The sequence below is a fragment of the Vombatus ursinus genome, unplaced genomic scaffold (assembly GCF_900497805.2).
Source record: "Vombatus ursinus unplaced genomic scaffold, bare-nosed wombat genome assembly UNPS02000580.1, whole genome shotgun sequence".
NCBI lineage: Eukaryota > Metazoa > Chordata > Mammalia > Diprotodontia > Vombatidae > Vombatus > Vombatus ursinus.
Genome location: NW_020940358.1, coordinates 9,175,920 through 9,192,024, shown reverse-complemented (window position 1 = coordinate 9,192,024; position 16,105 = coordinate 9,175,920). Strand labels below are relative to the sequence as shown.

Below are 16,105 nucleotides of genomic sequence, written 5' to 3'. Positions count from 1 at the left end.
TGTGTGTGTGTGTGTGTGTGTGTGTGTGTGTGTGTGTGTGTGTGTGTGTGTTGAGAAATATGAGCCCAGAGGGAAAGAGATAGTTATGGGCCTGCACAATCAGGGAAGACTTCATGGAGGAGAAGGCACTTGAGCTGGACTTTGAAGGAGTAGGATTTCAGTAGATGGAAAAATCAGAAGAGCAAACGTTCCCCTTTTAGATTTCCATACTTTTCAGTTTCGTAAACCTTTGTAAACAGAATTATCAATCAACCAATTTTTATTGAGTTCCCACCCTAAAGTCATTCCCCTCCTCCTGCTCATAGCATTGAGTAAGCACTTTTCTGCTCATGATGCTATGTTGGGGTCTCTGCAAGCCAATCACACAGAGCCAGTGTTTGCCCATTCAGACATCATTTCAAACAGACCAACACAAGTAGAGCATATGGACACACAGACAACTGTGCACATGTTGAACAAGTCTGTATATGTGTGGATTAAATCCCATATCTGTATGTTTGTGACTGTGGCAGTTGGGATGAAAAGTTGCAATGACATCTGACAGATTGATGTCCTTTGATGTTAACAAAAATAAAATAAAAATTGCATGTGGGAGGCACTTCTTTGGGATTGGAAGAATATACCAAGGAATTAAATATTCATGAAGGAAAAATTTTCAACCAAGACTTTAGAGTCAACATTTTGCTTATTTGAAAATAGTTACCAAAACAGCTGGCTAAATGATCAGGGATGGACCCAAGAAAGAAACACTTAAATTCAATACATCATCATATTCTTCCATTTGCCACTTTTGTTCTCCTTCTTAGACAAATTGAGGAAATGAAGCCTTCCAAAGGAATTTGTCTCACCCCTGGGTATGGTTTTATTTGTCTGGATTGAGTGAAAGATTGGAATGTTCTTGGTTTATCTCAGGCAGCCAAAGTTGTTATCCCCTTTTACTAAAGGATGGCAGTATATCCTTTTCCTTCTCAAGGTCTATATCTTCTTTGACATGTAGAAATCCATTGTTTTCATTCTGCAGCTGGCTGATTCCTAAGTGTTTCAGACTTTCAAAGGATTCCATCTTTCTTAGTGTTGTGTTCTATAGCCAGAGTTGCAATGACTGACTTTTCACTCCAGTACATTGAAGAACTTGACTACTAATCTTCATTCCTCTGGACTCTGACTTTTTGAAGATTCATACTAAAGTCCTATTTTAGAAAATTCAACCTTATTTTGTATTAAAGACATAAATTTAATTGATGTTGAAAGAGATTATGAAATGGTAGCTGAGAAGTTCATGAATCACTTTAAACATACCACAAAGTGTATTTTAAAATCACTTTGCCCCAGAATTGTGTGAATGGTAAGATGTAGTTACAATACAATATTTTCACTCAAATTAATGAGCCAAATTTTGGGGAGAGACTATGGGCATATATATTCTGGAGAGCCATATTTGATTCTAAAGCATTCTACTTTAAAGGGTTTGAGGATATTCATGTTTCTCGTGCTTTATGAAATACTTTCTATGCATGATAAAATCCAGTCTTCAATTATTTTCAATTAGGTTCTGGTAATGAGCAGAAAACCCAAAGATGTAATATGAAAGGTGTTTGTTATGTAACATTGGCACCATTATACATTACCATTCACAATTACTGTGAGTTTTATAAATCATGGAAAAACCCTCAAAGTCCCATGAATACTAATGAAAATCATGAATATATTTGTACAGGATTTGCCTGGTAGGGAATATTGAGTTAGAGATATCTTTTACATGACCCAGATGGGTGGTGAAGTGTATAGAGTGCCTGACAGAGTCAGGAAGACACGTTCTGATTCTTCTACCTTAAATGCTTACTATGTGACTTTGGGCAAGCCATTTAATTTATTGGCCTCAGTTTCCTCATCTATGAAATGGGATAATAACACTTATTTCACAGAGTTGTTGTAAAGTTCAGATGAGACAATATCTGTAAAGCCCTTTGCAAATATTAAAGCTTTATATAAATAATAGTTGTTACTATTATAGCACCCAGTTAAAAATCAAATAAGGTATATATTTTGTTTGAAGGTTGTTTTATGGACACTCTAATTTATATCAGATGCTTTTGTCTTTTTCCCACTCAACAGCATTTAGAGACTTCATCTTCTCCATTACTTTAAGCGACTTCTTGGAGTAGGCGCCAGATGACTGAAATTTTTGGGTCTTGTGCCAGCTTCTGAATGAATGATAAATTGAAGTTTCTTTTAGGGTGATGATAAGGATATTTATATGGGAAGACCTACTTAGATCAAATGCAGTCAAGACCTCTATAATGGAGGGAGTTGGCTAGGTTTCATCAATGCCATCTGGGTGGATGAGTACTAGATTGCCCCAGCATCAGAAGGATGGGAGTGAGAATGAACCTTAGCCCTCATCTAGTTTAACCATTTGATTTTACAAAGGAGGAAACAGATTCAGGGACTTACCCAAAGTTAGAGAAGTGACTAGCAGAGGAGCTAAAATGTGCCTAGGTCTTTTGACTCCAAATTTAGTATTTTTTTTCTTTTGAGATGTATTGGATAGAGAGTAAGCCTCCAAGCCAGGGAGAGATATGGATTCTGACACATCCCAGCTGTGTTACCTTGGGCAAGACACTTGCTTAGTGCTCTAAGCAACTGTCTAAGGTGAAGGTGCAGAGAAGGTGGTGGCTGACCTGAATTGGTAGAGGGAGTTTCTTCACCTGAAAGTTCCCTATGCTAATGAAACCCCAAGTCTAGTCCTGTCCTTATCCTTATCTAACATACCAGCCCTACCACTCTATCACTCTAAACTTTCCTGGATTAGACCTCACTGTCTTGACCAGTCTACATAAGCAATCCTGCTTTTATTCTTTTCTGTTTGTGTGTTTGTTTGTTCATTTGTTTTGTTTTTTGGGCAATTGGGGTTAAGTGACTTGCCCAGGGTCACACAGCTAGTAAGTGTCAAGTGTTTGATCTGAGGTCGAATTTGAACTCAGGTTGTCCTCTTGACTTCAGGGCCGGTGCTCTATCCACTGCGCCACCTAGCTGCCCCCTGCTTTTATTCTTATGAGGACTTTTTCTCCACTAGTGCTTTGAAACCAGCACAAGAAAACGATCTGGTGGGTGCTGGCATTCTTTCCCAATATGCATGGAAGGAAATAGCACAGAAATGCTTAGACTGAAGTCCTGAGCCCAGAAATATTATGTAAAAGAAATAACATACCAACTTTTGTAGACAAATATTTCATTTTATGTATGTATGTATGGATGGATGAATAGATTAATGAGTATATGTATGTAGTATGAATGTATATATGTATTACGTAAGTAGCAATATGAATGAATGAATTTGGGGCAGCTAGGTGGTGCAGTGTATAGAACTCTGGCCTTGAAGTCAGGAGGACATGAGTTCAAATCCAGTCTCAGACACATGACACTTACTAGCTGTGTGACTCTGGGCAAGTCACTTAACCCCGATTGCCTCACCAAAAAGCAAAAAAAAACAAAACAAAAAAAATTTTAAAAAATGAATGAATGAATTTAAAAGTATTCACTTTATTAAATGATTACTATGTGTAAAGTACTATGTTAAATACTAGGGATGTAAACAGACAAGTCACCCCTTGTTCTCAAGGAGCTCACATTCTAATAGGGAGAGACAATGAAGTCTCTACTGTAAGTCAAATGGGAAGGTCTAGTGGCCCTCAGGGTATGGTTGTTGTCCTTTGTTCTGAAAGAGGACCAAAATGACATCACTATGTTAGAGTCAAGTTAACAATGGGTCTGACTATGGCTGATCAGACCAATATGAGCTCAGAATGCTCTACCACAGGTTGGGCACAAATATCCATGTGAACATTTGGGGCAGATTCTCTAAATTTGTGCATCTTACGTTTCTTTTGAGCTACTTCCATTCTGCTTTGCTCATAGAGCTCAGCACCTTCTCTGATGAGGGCACGCCATGCTGAGCAGTCCTGTGCCAGTGTCTCCATGTCATACAATCAATTCCAAAGTTCTTAAGAGAGACCTTGAGAGCACCTTTTCTGACCACCATGTAAGGGCTCATCCTGTGTGAGTTCTCCATAAAAGAGTCTTTTAGGCAAGCATATGTTTGGCATTCAAAGAAATGCCGCCAGCCTGTCATAGTTGCACTCTCTGCAGTAGAGTTTGGATGGTGGGCAGCATCCTCAGGATATAGCAACAAATCAGTTGGCAATGTATCTTATTTATTGTCATATACATTGGTAAGAACATCATCTGTTTTTGAGTTTGAACCGTTTGATGGTGCCAAGAACTTTAGTGCTAAGAAGTTTTGTTTCTGGGATATTTGGTTTGAGTTGTACCCCCAGTATTGAGACCGTACCAAGGTTATTTCTCCTTAGGCCTAACAGCAACAATAAAAATAATAGCACTTACATAGCACTTTAAAGTTTGTAAGATGCTTTACAAGTATCATCTTGTTTAATCCTCACAACTAACCTGGGAAGTAGGTGCTATTTTTATCCTCATTTTACAGATGAGGAAACTGGGGCAGAAAGAGGTTAAGTAACTTCCCCAGCATCACAGGCTAGTAAGTATCTGGGGCTAAATTTAACCTCTTCCTGACTCCAAGGCCAACACTCTATCCCCACTGCTGCCTAAATTGCCTTTCGTGAAATGAATAGCTAAAAAGTTGGGCATTTCTAAAATGGGCAGAACCATTTTAAACTAACTAGCCCCTATAGAAATTAAGCCATCATTCTACCTTCATTTACACCATATCCTGGCCCCTGAACTAACAAGCCTGGAGTTATCTTTATGGGGCAGTAGAAATAATATTCCATTTTGGAGTGACAGGACCTGAATTTAAAACTCCACTCTTTCCCTTAGCAATTATGTAACTTTGAGCACTTCCACAATCTGGGTCTCCATTTTCTTCATCTGCAAAATGGGAGTGAGAGGATTAGACTAGATAACATCTAAAGCCCTTCCTAGCTCTAAAATTTAGAATGGATGGATGGATGAAAGAAAAAAAAACATTTATTAGGAAGTTACTTTGTGTCAAGCACAGACCTTTGCCCTATGGATATGAATAGAAAAAGTCAGACTGTGGTAGGCCACAAGGAACTGTTGACATGAGGGCATTTTGTCAAGGGAATCCCTGGGATAAATTCGTAGGAAAGTCAACCAATTAACCCACCAATTCTAGAAACAAGGGTACTGTTTTTTTGGTTATTGTGCCCAGAGTAAGAAATAGAAAACTTGAGGGGTGAGGAGGAGGTATATTGAGGCTTAAGTACTCACTCCTCTATCAGAACTATTTGTCCTCAGGGCAAGAGTTCCAAAAATGACAGGATTAACTTTCCCATGGCCAGGGGCATGGATTCTGGGAGGACTGATCCAGGTGAAGTTGTAGGTGTGGCTGTGGTTTGTCCTCAGGACATGACATCAGGAAGATGATTCCATGACTTGCAAGTGAATTGGATTTGAGGGAGGGAGGACTGTGTAAGGTCACCAGTAGGGCAAAGGCTACAAGATAGATAGCAATGTGGCCCACTGGATAGTGGGGTGAGATAGGAAGTAGAACATGGTCTGAGGAACAGTTAAAGACAGAAGGTTAAGAAAGTGTGCACTTCCACAGTCTCTCTTCTTTGCTAGTGAGGATCACACATCATAAGTAAAAAACAAAAAAAACAAAAACAAAAAATAAAAAAACAGAATTCCTCAACTTCCCCTCCTTTTTTTCCCTTTTTTTCTCTTTTCTTTCTCTTTTCTTTCTAACTATATAATCTTAAATAGATTGTTATCAGTTACTAATAGTCAATGTTTTTGTTTTTGTTTTTTTCCCAGAGTAAAAGGAGGGATTTGGATTAAATGACCTTTAAGGCAAGAGTTTTTGGCCTTTTTTTTTTTTATGTCACGGACCACTTTGGCAGTCTAGTGAAGTTTATGAACTAAGATCTCAGAATGTTTTTAAATGCATAAAATCCAATATATAAGATTATAGATGAAACCAATTATATTGAAAAGCAGTTATTAAAAATGTATATATTTTAAAAGACAAATTTAACAGACCCAAGGTTAAGAACCTTTCTATAAGGTAGTTTTTTTTGACTGTAGCATTCTGGGATTCAAATTCAATAAATATTTAAGTCTACACTATGCAAAGCACTTCAGTTTTGTGATCCTATGATTCTCTTCATTTCCTTCTCATTCCTTGTTTCTTCCATTGATTTCTTTTGCCTTTTCCCTTTAAACCCTTTTGCTACCCACTTGAGTGGGTAAATGGGAAAAAACAAACTATTGGTCCCAATACCTTGGGTTACAAAGTGGGTAGTAAGTAGAAAGACAGGGTATGAGATCAGAGCATATGGTAAAGTCTATCCTAGGCCATGTTTCAGCAACCAGGCATAATCAGAATACTTATATAAACTGAAGGTCAGGGCCAAATGGCAAGTGAGAAGCTAAGCAAGCAAGTCAGAAGTTAGGGCTGAGATAACGAAGGTCACAATAAATCAGCAGTTAGGAAACCAAGCAGGTGGGCAAGAACCGGGATAACCCAGATGTCAGAGAGACAAAACAAAGCGAGTGGTTATAAATGTGGAGAGCTAATAGGAATCCAAGTGTGATCCACAGGTAACAACAGGGTCAGGGCCAGGTAGGCCAGAGAACAGATGTGAGGCAACAGTACCAAGGAGACCTTGACTTTGAGTCTATGTGAAAACACAAGAGTCGTTGTAAAATGCTCTTGGAACAAATGACAGCCACCCTGACAAAGCTGGAAAATGTGTCTCTATGAGCTAATCATCCTACTCCTGGGCCATAGTGAAGGTAAAATATTAAAAGAAAGTTTTCCTAACAGGCCATGGTAGCCACAAAGAATAAAGTAGTTTCTGTTCTGCATCCTATGATACCTCAAAGCATATCTTGATTGACATAAAATTGCATTTTAGCTTGGTACCCTCTATCCTCTCTTTCCCTTGTCCTTGTAAAGGAGTATTGACATGTTCATAGGACTGCAGAAGGTCAGACTTGAAAAAAGCCCAAAGATTCATAGGTTTAGAACTGGAAGGGACCTTACGGGTCGTTGAGCCTTACACCTTCAATTTACAGATAAGGAACTGAGGCACAGAGAGGTTAAATGATTTGCCTAGAGTAACACAGCTAATAAATCTTTGAGGTGAGATTTGAACTCAGGTCTTCCTGGCTCCAAGACCAGCACTTTATCCATGTGGTCATATTACATCTCTAGCCCAATCCCTCTCTGAGGCATAAATCTCCCATTGTAGTATCAGTAACTGTCTTTGAAAAAGATGTTTTCTGATCTTTATGAAACTTATTCAGAAACTCAATCCTTTGTATAAAAGTAAAAGCATCTTACTTGTTTTCTTGGCATAGCTTTCATTCTTCTATTTCAAATAAAAAGACCGAACTTCAGGAAAGGAAGAGAGATGACCGATAAATGTCTACACCACCAGAAATGACACCAGAGGTCTTGGCTTCTAGACTCTCTTCTTCACCCTCTAATCATCCTTATGATCTTGTTAGAATGGACCAAAAATACGTAAACACTAGCAGGCTGAAACTTAATTTAAAATCAGATTTTCTTTGCTCCTTTTATTGAATGTGCTCAAAGTCTGAAGTTATTCAACATCTCAACAGTTACTTCTTTGCCTTTTAATACCATTATTGGCACCAATATAGCATCTCTTGCTTTCTGTTTCAGCATATTCTATGATGCTTTAAAAAAAAACCCATTGGGTTCAAACTTTCCTATAGGGACTTGATGTTCAAGGGAATTGTTTCAGGTTTTCCTCTTAGGGAGTTAATCCTAGTCTATACCTCCCAGAGAAGATTCCAGTCACCACTGTGTGTGTACTTTTGGACCTTTCTATAAAGGTCATAAGGAGTAGTATAGTTGGATGTTAAGAGTGGTGGAAAAGAGTGCAAGTCAGATTGGGTGGTCAATTATTATATCCTTTTATTTGCTTTTAGGATCATTGAATCATAGGTGTAGAGCTGGAAGGGAGCTTAGATACCCTTTCATTTTATGTGAGGAAACCAAAGCCCAAGATGGTTAAGGGACTTACCTAAGATCACATAGGCAGTGAATATCAGAGATGGGATTTGAACCCACGTCCTCCAGTATTCTCTCCATTCTTCCTTGAGTTCAGGGTATAAAATCTTTTCCAAGGCAAATGTATGCGATGCTTTCATTTGGGGAGATTGCTTTGGTTTCTGAATGGCTCAAGAAGTCAAGTTAAGAGCAATAATTTCTTGGGAATGCTAAGATATGGGGCCTGAGACAAAGATGAGAACCAGGGGCAATATGGACATTACAAGCCAGAGAGAGCTTTCATAAAAGTAAGAATCTCATGTTATCATGGGTTTTGGCAGAAGGATGGATTGTCTGGCATGATCTTCCTTTTCAAAGCTATGTCCTTTTTGGAGGGGTGATGCTATGGAAATAAGCAACTTGGGCCTCAGTTTCCTATTCTGTACAATGATGACTTTAACTTTTTGTGGTAGCAAGAAACTAAAAACTAAGTAATTTCCCATCAATCAAAGAATAGTTTAACAAATTGTGGTACCTGTATGTAATAGAATATTATTGCACCATAATAAAAATAATAATGATAACTCACATTTATATAGTACTTACTAAGTTCCATTCACTGTGCTAAGAGCTTTACAATTATTATTTCATCCTTACAACAACCCTGAGAAATGGCTGCTATTCCCATTTTAACAAGGAGGAAACCGAGGCAAATAAAGGCTAAGTGACTTGTTTTGATTTATTCTTCTGAAAACTGCCTGTCCTTTGACCATTTACCAGTTGGGGAATGACTCATATTCTTATAAATTTGACTTAGTTCTCTATATATTTGAGTAATAAGGCCTTTTGTCAGAGAAATTTGCTCTACAGATTTTTTTTTCAAGTTTCCTTTCTTCCTTCCAATCTTGGCTGCATTGGTTTTGTTTGTGCAAAACTTTTTTAATTTAATGTGATCAAAATTATCCATTTTATATCCCATAATGCTCTTTATCTCTTGTTTGGTCATAAATTCTTCCGATACCCTTCTTTCTTTGAAAATGTGGGGGACTATGGGAGTGGAATGCTATTTATACTGTCAGTCGTGGTTACTATGTCAAGTGCTTTTGCTTAACTATTTTAACTGTTTTTCTTTATTACCATGGAAGAAGGGTCATTGTAGGGGTAAGAGGCAAGAGTCTATCTGTAAATGTCTAAAAGAAAAACAAAGGTACCAATAATCTTTAAATTTCTTTCCTTTAATGAGCAGTTTGCATTATATGATGATCCCAAAACCCACTTTCTGCTTTGACATTCTATGGTTTCACCTGGAATGTGGACATGTTCATTTTTTTCTTTCTTTTTTTGCTCATAGATCCCACTGAGTATTGTGCAAAGGGATATATTGATTTTCCTAAAAGGAAGCCTGTCACATAAGTAAAAAATTAAAATTGTGACTTTCCTCTGTCTTCAAGTTCATTTTAAATTAGGCAAATATCTCCTCCTTTGGGGAGAGTTTTCCAGACTCCTGTATTTCATCCTGTGTATTCCTGGGGATGAAAGCTTCATCCTGGGTTCAGAGCCAAAATCCCTGGATGAGCACAATCACTGGGCATCATAAGTTATTTTAATGAAGACATCACTTTAAACTAACCTTTTACCATCTGTTCTGTCCTTTAATAACAAATGCAAAAAAGCATCATTCTCCATTGCATCATAAAAAGTGAGTTAAGCGATTGAAATGTGTGTGTGTTCTTTATTCATAGCTCCATCATATGCTGGTGTTATGTTTTTTCTCATTTTCCAGACACAAATCAAGGGGAAAACTGCTCTCCTCTGATCTGGGTGAATTCTCTCACACAGTATTTCTTTTTAATATGGTAAACTATGGGAGAATTCATAGCATTCTGTGAGAGACTGTGCAGATCGACTGTATATGCAAACTCCATATAACAGTTTCCTAATGCCTTTCCATATTTCTAAAAGATTCTCTGAATAGTCACTGGAGAATCAGGTTGGTGAAGTATGATGGTCAGAATTCAAGGTGATTATTTGGCAAAAAGATTCTGTTTTAAAATGTGATTATTCTAAGAGGGTTGCAATTAAATTTCCTTATTTAAAAAACATGTTTGGCCACCAAGAACATAATGTCAGTACACAGAGTATATCATCATGCATCATTACAACTATCACTAACTACTCATCTTTATCCCAAGCCTCAAGAAGGCTGTACCTTGATAAGCATATTGAAATGCCCTGCTCTGGCTACTGCTACCCCCTGAATGGGCTAATGGAGGTACATAGGAATTGTCCAGAACTCATCAAAAGATGAGGGGAGGGGAACAGCCCATCCTTTTACTTGCTCTCCTACTTAAAAAGCCATGCAGGTGCTCAGCTCTCTGAGGAAGACGAATCATGAGAGAGCTCTTCACTGGAGCTCAGACACCTTCTTTATCCTACCTGTTATCTAGCTTTGTTCACTCTTCTCCTTGGTTTTGGATGATCAGTGATTCTAACTGTAGTACCACAATATACAGATATCCCCCTTTGCCTCTGGTCTTTCCTAGACTCAATGCTATGTATAAAACCCAGGTTTCTGCCTTTCTTCCTCTTGTCCTTCCTAACCTCATGTCTCTTTACTGACATCTTTCTCTTTCCATCCAAGGCCCCACTTTCTGGTGCTCCAGGAAATTTCTATGGAAACACCTCATCCCCGACATCCTTTAGCCCACTCTGGGCAATACTCAGAATGGAACTAGAAATGGAAAATACTGAGCTCCTTTATAATGCCCTCTCCCTTCATAATAGGTCCAGTATTTACTGATTTGGGGATTGTATCCCGTCGGGAGAATCCAAGCTTCTTAAGGACAAAGGCTGTTTTGTTTTATTTTTTAATCCCCAGGACCTAGCACAGTGCCCTGCACATAGTAGGTACCTAATAAATGTTTGTTTAATCGAACTAAATTATGGTATAATAGAATGAAAGATGAATTTTGATTCAGAAGACAGAGTTCAAATCCCAACCTTGCCACTTACCATCTGTGTGACCTTGAACAAGTCATTAAGCCAGGCCCAGTTTTCTCATCTATAAAATAAGGAGATTGGGCTTGGTAGACTCCGAAATCTCTCCCATCTCTCGATTTATGATTCCACGATCTATGAAATCCTGGAGTGAGGTGATTATATAGGTGATGGTAACATTGGGTGGTAGGCAGCCAACCTCAAATCTGTGACATTTGTCATGTCACCTTTTCTTTTCAAGAGAGTTTGATCTAATCCCTTTTCTGGGTACCATAGCCCATATCTAGTAAGAGTTTTTCCTTATCTGAACAAAAAAGACTTTGCAGCCACTTCTTTATTAGCACTAATGAAAAATATGCAAAGAAATCCTTGCATACAAAAGAAACTGAACCCCAGTGAAGTGAGAAGTTGAACCTACTGTGAATAGAAGAACTGTATTCCATCGGTGTTTCCTGAAAGGATGACATTATACTTTAAGCATGTGTTTCAATATATTTCCTGGATGTTTTTCAGTTTGCACATCCAGACTTTTTTTCTTGAATATTGATGGTCTGAAATGGCTGCATTTTCTTCTTGCAGGAGAGGATGCCACATGGTGACCTTCAGTGTGGCACTGAGAGGTATAATTAAGACTCAATTCCAGTCATTTCTAGTGATAACCAACACTATTAGCAAGGTGACCATGAATGAAGGCGGGAGGCAGAGAACCAAGTGTAAATTCAATAATGACAGAAGGCAACAGGCCGGCTCTCACTGTGATGATCTGGAAAGGCATTGGAAAGTTCCTCCTTATGAGGCCAAATTTGCAGGTGTGATTTAGGCATGTGACTGGTATGGACTTGGGTGGAATAAGTAGGAGCATGCCTCAGCCAGAGAAGAACACAGCAGGACTCAGAGGCTGAATTAAGCCCCTAGAGTGGAGGACAGGGAAGCAGGAAGAACAGGGAGCTGTGTATGGTGCATATGGGAGACTGCCCTCAGACAGTTCTACCTTTGGTGGGGGAAGGGTATAATAGTTATGAATTTTATCATGAGTTAGCATTTCTGAAATGGTATTTAGAAGACCAAAACAGAAAAATGGATTGGAAATGTTATATTATTACTCACACTAGCCTGGTTGTGGTGGTGAAAAGATTGTGTAATGATAGTGAAGAGGAAAAGGCCAGATGACGCTGAGAGGAAAATATGGGGCATACCATGTGGTGGCATGCCCACAGTATTACTATTCCTGAATTTTTCCCTCATCATGTCATCATTACAGGCTCTTCCCATGTTTCTTCTTATTATTATTATTATTTTACTTTTACAAAAATATATTTACAGTTTTAAAAAGAACAAAAGTATAGCTATTTCCCCCCCAACACTTCGGCTGAACACTCATTCCTCTACTATGTCAGTTTCTGGGAAGAGTGGGCTCAAACTTACTTCAGATATAGCAATGGCTCCATCAGGTTCACATCTGAAGGAGACATCACTGCCAGATAAATCCTTATCTTAACTAACACTGAGCTGTACCCCAGAGTTCATTCCTAGAAGTCTCTTTTGCTTCTTGGGGCATGGATGGTAGGCTGGCTTCAAAACCCAGATGCTGAGACCACATATTGAGATGTCTGCAGACTTGCTTTCGTCATCTTTTTTGAAACTTACAAGTTTGGAGTATCCATTGTCTTCATATAAAAAAAGTAAAACAAAAAACAAAAAACTCAGAGGAAAATTACTGAGGCCAGTTTCACTGAGTCACATATCCACCTTACATGGAAAAGGTCCAAGGCTTCTCCTCTTATGGCATTGTCCTTCATGGGATGCTTTCAGTGAAGGAGTCAAACCAAAACAGAACAGCCAGGGAGCTGGCAGGTATCTTTGTAGACCCAAAGGCATGTACTTGTACCTTTGCAGAATGAACAATGATGGCTTTATGTTCCACATCTAGCCAAGAGTTACCTAGTGATACCGAGTTTTTTCATTCTCTCTCCTTAGTCCTAGCATCCCTGATGGTGGGCATCAATATGACGGCACCAACCATTTATAGTCTGCCTTTAATCCTAAAACAGCCCCTGGTTACTGATTAAAATCTGTTTATACCATGCACTGTGATAATAAAGTCCAATCAGTTTGTCACCTGGGTGGAGAGAAATCACAAGAAAAGAATAAATTTGGGCAAGTCTCTTTCCTTCTCTGAGCTTCGGTTTTCTCTTCTGTAAAATGTAATGGAAGGGCAAGAGAATCCCTAAGGACTGCTGTTGCTTTAACATGCTAAGTTTTACATTAGAACCCTTCCAGGGGCAGCTAGGTAACGCAGTGGATACAGTGCCAGGCCTGCAGTCAGAAAGACTCATCTTCCTGAGTTCAAATCCAGCCTGAGACACTTACTAGCTGTGTGACCCTGGCAAGTCACTTAACCCTGTTTGCCTTAGTTTCCTCATCTGTAAAATGAGCTAAAGAAGTAAATGGTAAACCACTCCAGTATCTTTGCCAAGAAAACCCCAAAAGGGGTCACAAAGAGTTAGACACTACTGAAAATGATTCAACAACAACAAAGATCCCTTCCAGCACTAACATTCTATGTTCTAGGGTCCTTTCCCACTCCAACATTCTGTGTTCTATGTTCTGAGGTTCTACTAACTCTGAAATTCTGTGACCACATTGACACTCCAGAAATGGTTTTGTGTTTATTGCAGAGGATGGGGGGAGTACCTTATAACCTACCTTGTGTTTTCTCTCAGAAAATTGCCTCTGAGATATAAAATCTTTAAGCTGCTGATTGGATAAATTCCTTCAAATTTAAAGGTTTTTTACTCTTCCATAGAGGAAATCTGCTCTAAATTTGTTTTCTTGCATATGTTTGCAAAGTTTGTGTAACTCTTAATACATAAGAGACCATTCCTTTCAAAATATCCTTTTGAAAACATGTCATCAGCTAAACTTAACCTCTGTAACTTGTGTATGAGGCAAAGCTCCTGTGAATAGTGGCCAAGATCAGGCATTAGGGGCTTTTCTCTGTCAACAGCTGCCTCAGGGATCTGTATGCTAGTTTAGTAGATGCTATGATTTGACAGTGAATTGCAGTTTTATTTTTTGCCCTTCTATCAAAAGTGGTGTGGCACTATACCCTATTTATTAAACTTGAAGAACTATGTATAGTGAATATAGACCTGGATTTAGAATCAAGGGGCATGGATTCAAATTTCAGTTCTACTGCTTACTGCCTGGATGACCTCGGGCAAGTCACTTACATCCCCACCTCCAACCCCTGCCCTTAGAAGTAGCTAAGTAGGGGCAGCTAGGTGGCACAGTAGATAGAGCTCTGGCCTTGGAGTCAGGAGGATCTGAGTTCAAATCTGGCCTCAGACACTTGAAACTTACTAGCTGTGTGACCCCGGGCAAGTCACTTAACCCTAATTGCCTTACCAGGAAAAAAAAAAAAAAGTAGCTAGGTAGTAGATAGGGCACTGGGCCTAGAGTCAGGAAGACCAGAATTCAAATCTGGCCTCACACACTTACTGGCTGTGTAACCCTGGGCAAGTCACCAACTCCATGTCTGCCTCAGTTTCCTCATCTGTAAAATGGGGACAATCATAGCACCTACCTCCTGGATTATTTAGAGGATCAAATGAGATAATATTTATAAAGCACTATGCAAACCTTAAAGCATTATATAATTACTGGCTATTACTTTCATCATCATCATTATTATTATAATTATAAATATCATTATTGTTATTTTCAATATATTTTATTAAATTTCCAACTAATCTGTAAGGTCTTGAAGAATGGGATCAGTATGCCTTATACTTTGTATTTCTCATAGTATGAAGGGCTGGGTCTAATAAAGACTTCAGTAAGAATTCTTTTTTATTGATTAATGGTTGCTTTACTCTGATGTCTTCAGAGTTCAACTGTAAATGAAAATCTTAGGAGACACTGTTGTTAAGATGTTACTTTCAGATGCCACCTCACACCTATCAAATTGGCTAACATGACAGAAAAGGAAAATGACAAATGCTGAAGGGGATGTGGAAAAATAGAGACACTAACGCATTGTCAGTGGAGTTGTGAACTGGTCCAAGCATTCTGGAGGACAATTCAGAACTGTGTCCAAGGGGCTATAAAACTGTGCATATCCTTTGACCCATTAATATTGGTACTTAGTCTGTACCCCAAAGAGATAAAAGAAAATGGGAAAAGACCCATATATGCAAAAATATGTATAGTAGCTATTTTTTTGTGGTGCCAAAGAATTAGAAACTGAGGTGATACCTATTAACTGAGGAATAGCTGAACAAGTTGTGATATATGATTGTGATGGAATATTATTTTGTTATAAGAAATGAAGGAGGTAGTTTCAGAAAAACATGGGAAGACTTGTATGAGCTGATGCAAAGTGAAGTGAGCAGAACTAGGAGAACACTGTACACAGAAACAGCAATAATGTAATGATAATTAACTGTGAGAGACTTAGCTACTCTGATCAATACAATGATGCACAATAGTTCCAAAGGATTCATGATGAAAAATGCTATCCACCTCCAAAGAGAGAACTGGTGCTTTCTGAGTACTGGTTGAAACATATTTTTTTCAGTTTATTTTCATTGTTTTTCTTGTGTAACATGGGTGATTTTTTTGCATGATTTCATATGCATAATGAATGGATATCATATTTCTTGCTGTCTCAATGGGTGGGAGAGGGAATGGATGGAGCAAGAGAATTTTTGATTGAAAATAAAAATAATTTTTTAAAAGATGCTGCTTTCACTTCTCATCCCTATGTTTACAGCATCTTCCTGTTTGCTTTTGTCTTTCAGATTCGATCTGACAAGGATAATGATATTCCCATCCGATACAGCATCACTGGAGTCGGGGCTGACCAACCACCCATGGAAGTCTTCAATATTGACTCTATGTCAGGTCGGATGTATGTAACTAGACCCATGGATAGAGAAGAGCGGGCCTCCTACCATGTAAGCACCTGAAAGCAGTGGGCTATGGTGAAGAGAGCCTTGGAATGGGGATTGGCAGAGGGGGTTTCTAATCTCACCTCTGCTGCTATCTCACAATTTGACTTTCCCTATTTAGACCTCAGTTTTC

At 38.6% G+C, this 16,105-nt stretch overlaps 1 protein-coding gene across 1 annotated transcript in view; it reads left to right on the top strand.

Annotated features, from left to right (window-relative positions):
• Positions 1–16,105, top strand: part of CDH4 (cadherin 4) — a 1,142,022-nt gene that overhangs the window by 891,547 nt on the left and 234,370 nt on the right. Inside the window, exon 6 of the mRNA XM_027850675.1 lies at positions 15,823–15,978. Within this exon, the coding sequence (XP_027706476.1) occupies positions 15,823–15,978 (156 nt within the window). The remainder of the gene's footprint in view (positions 1–15,822; positions 15,979–16,105) is intronic.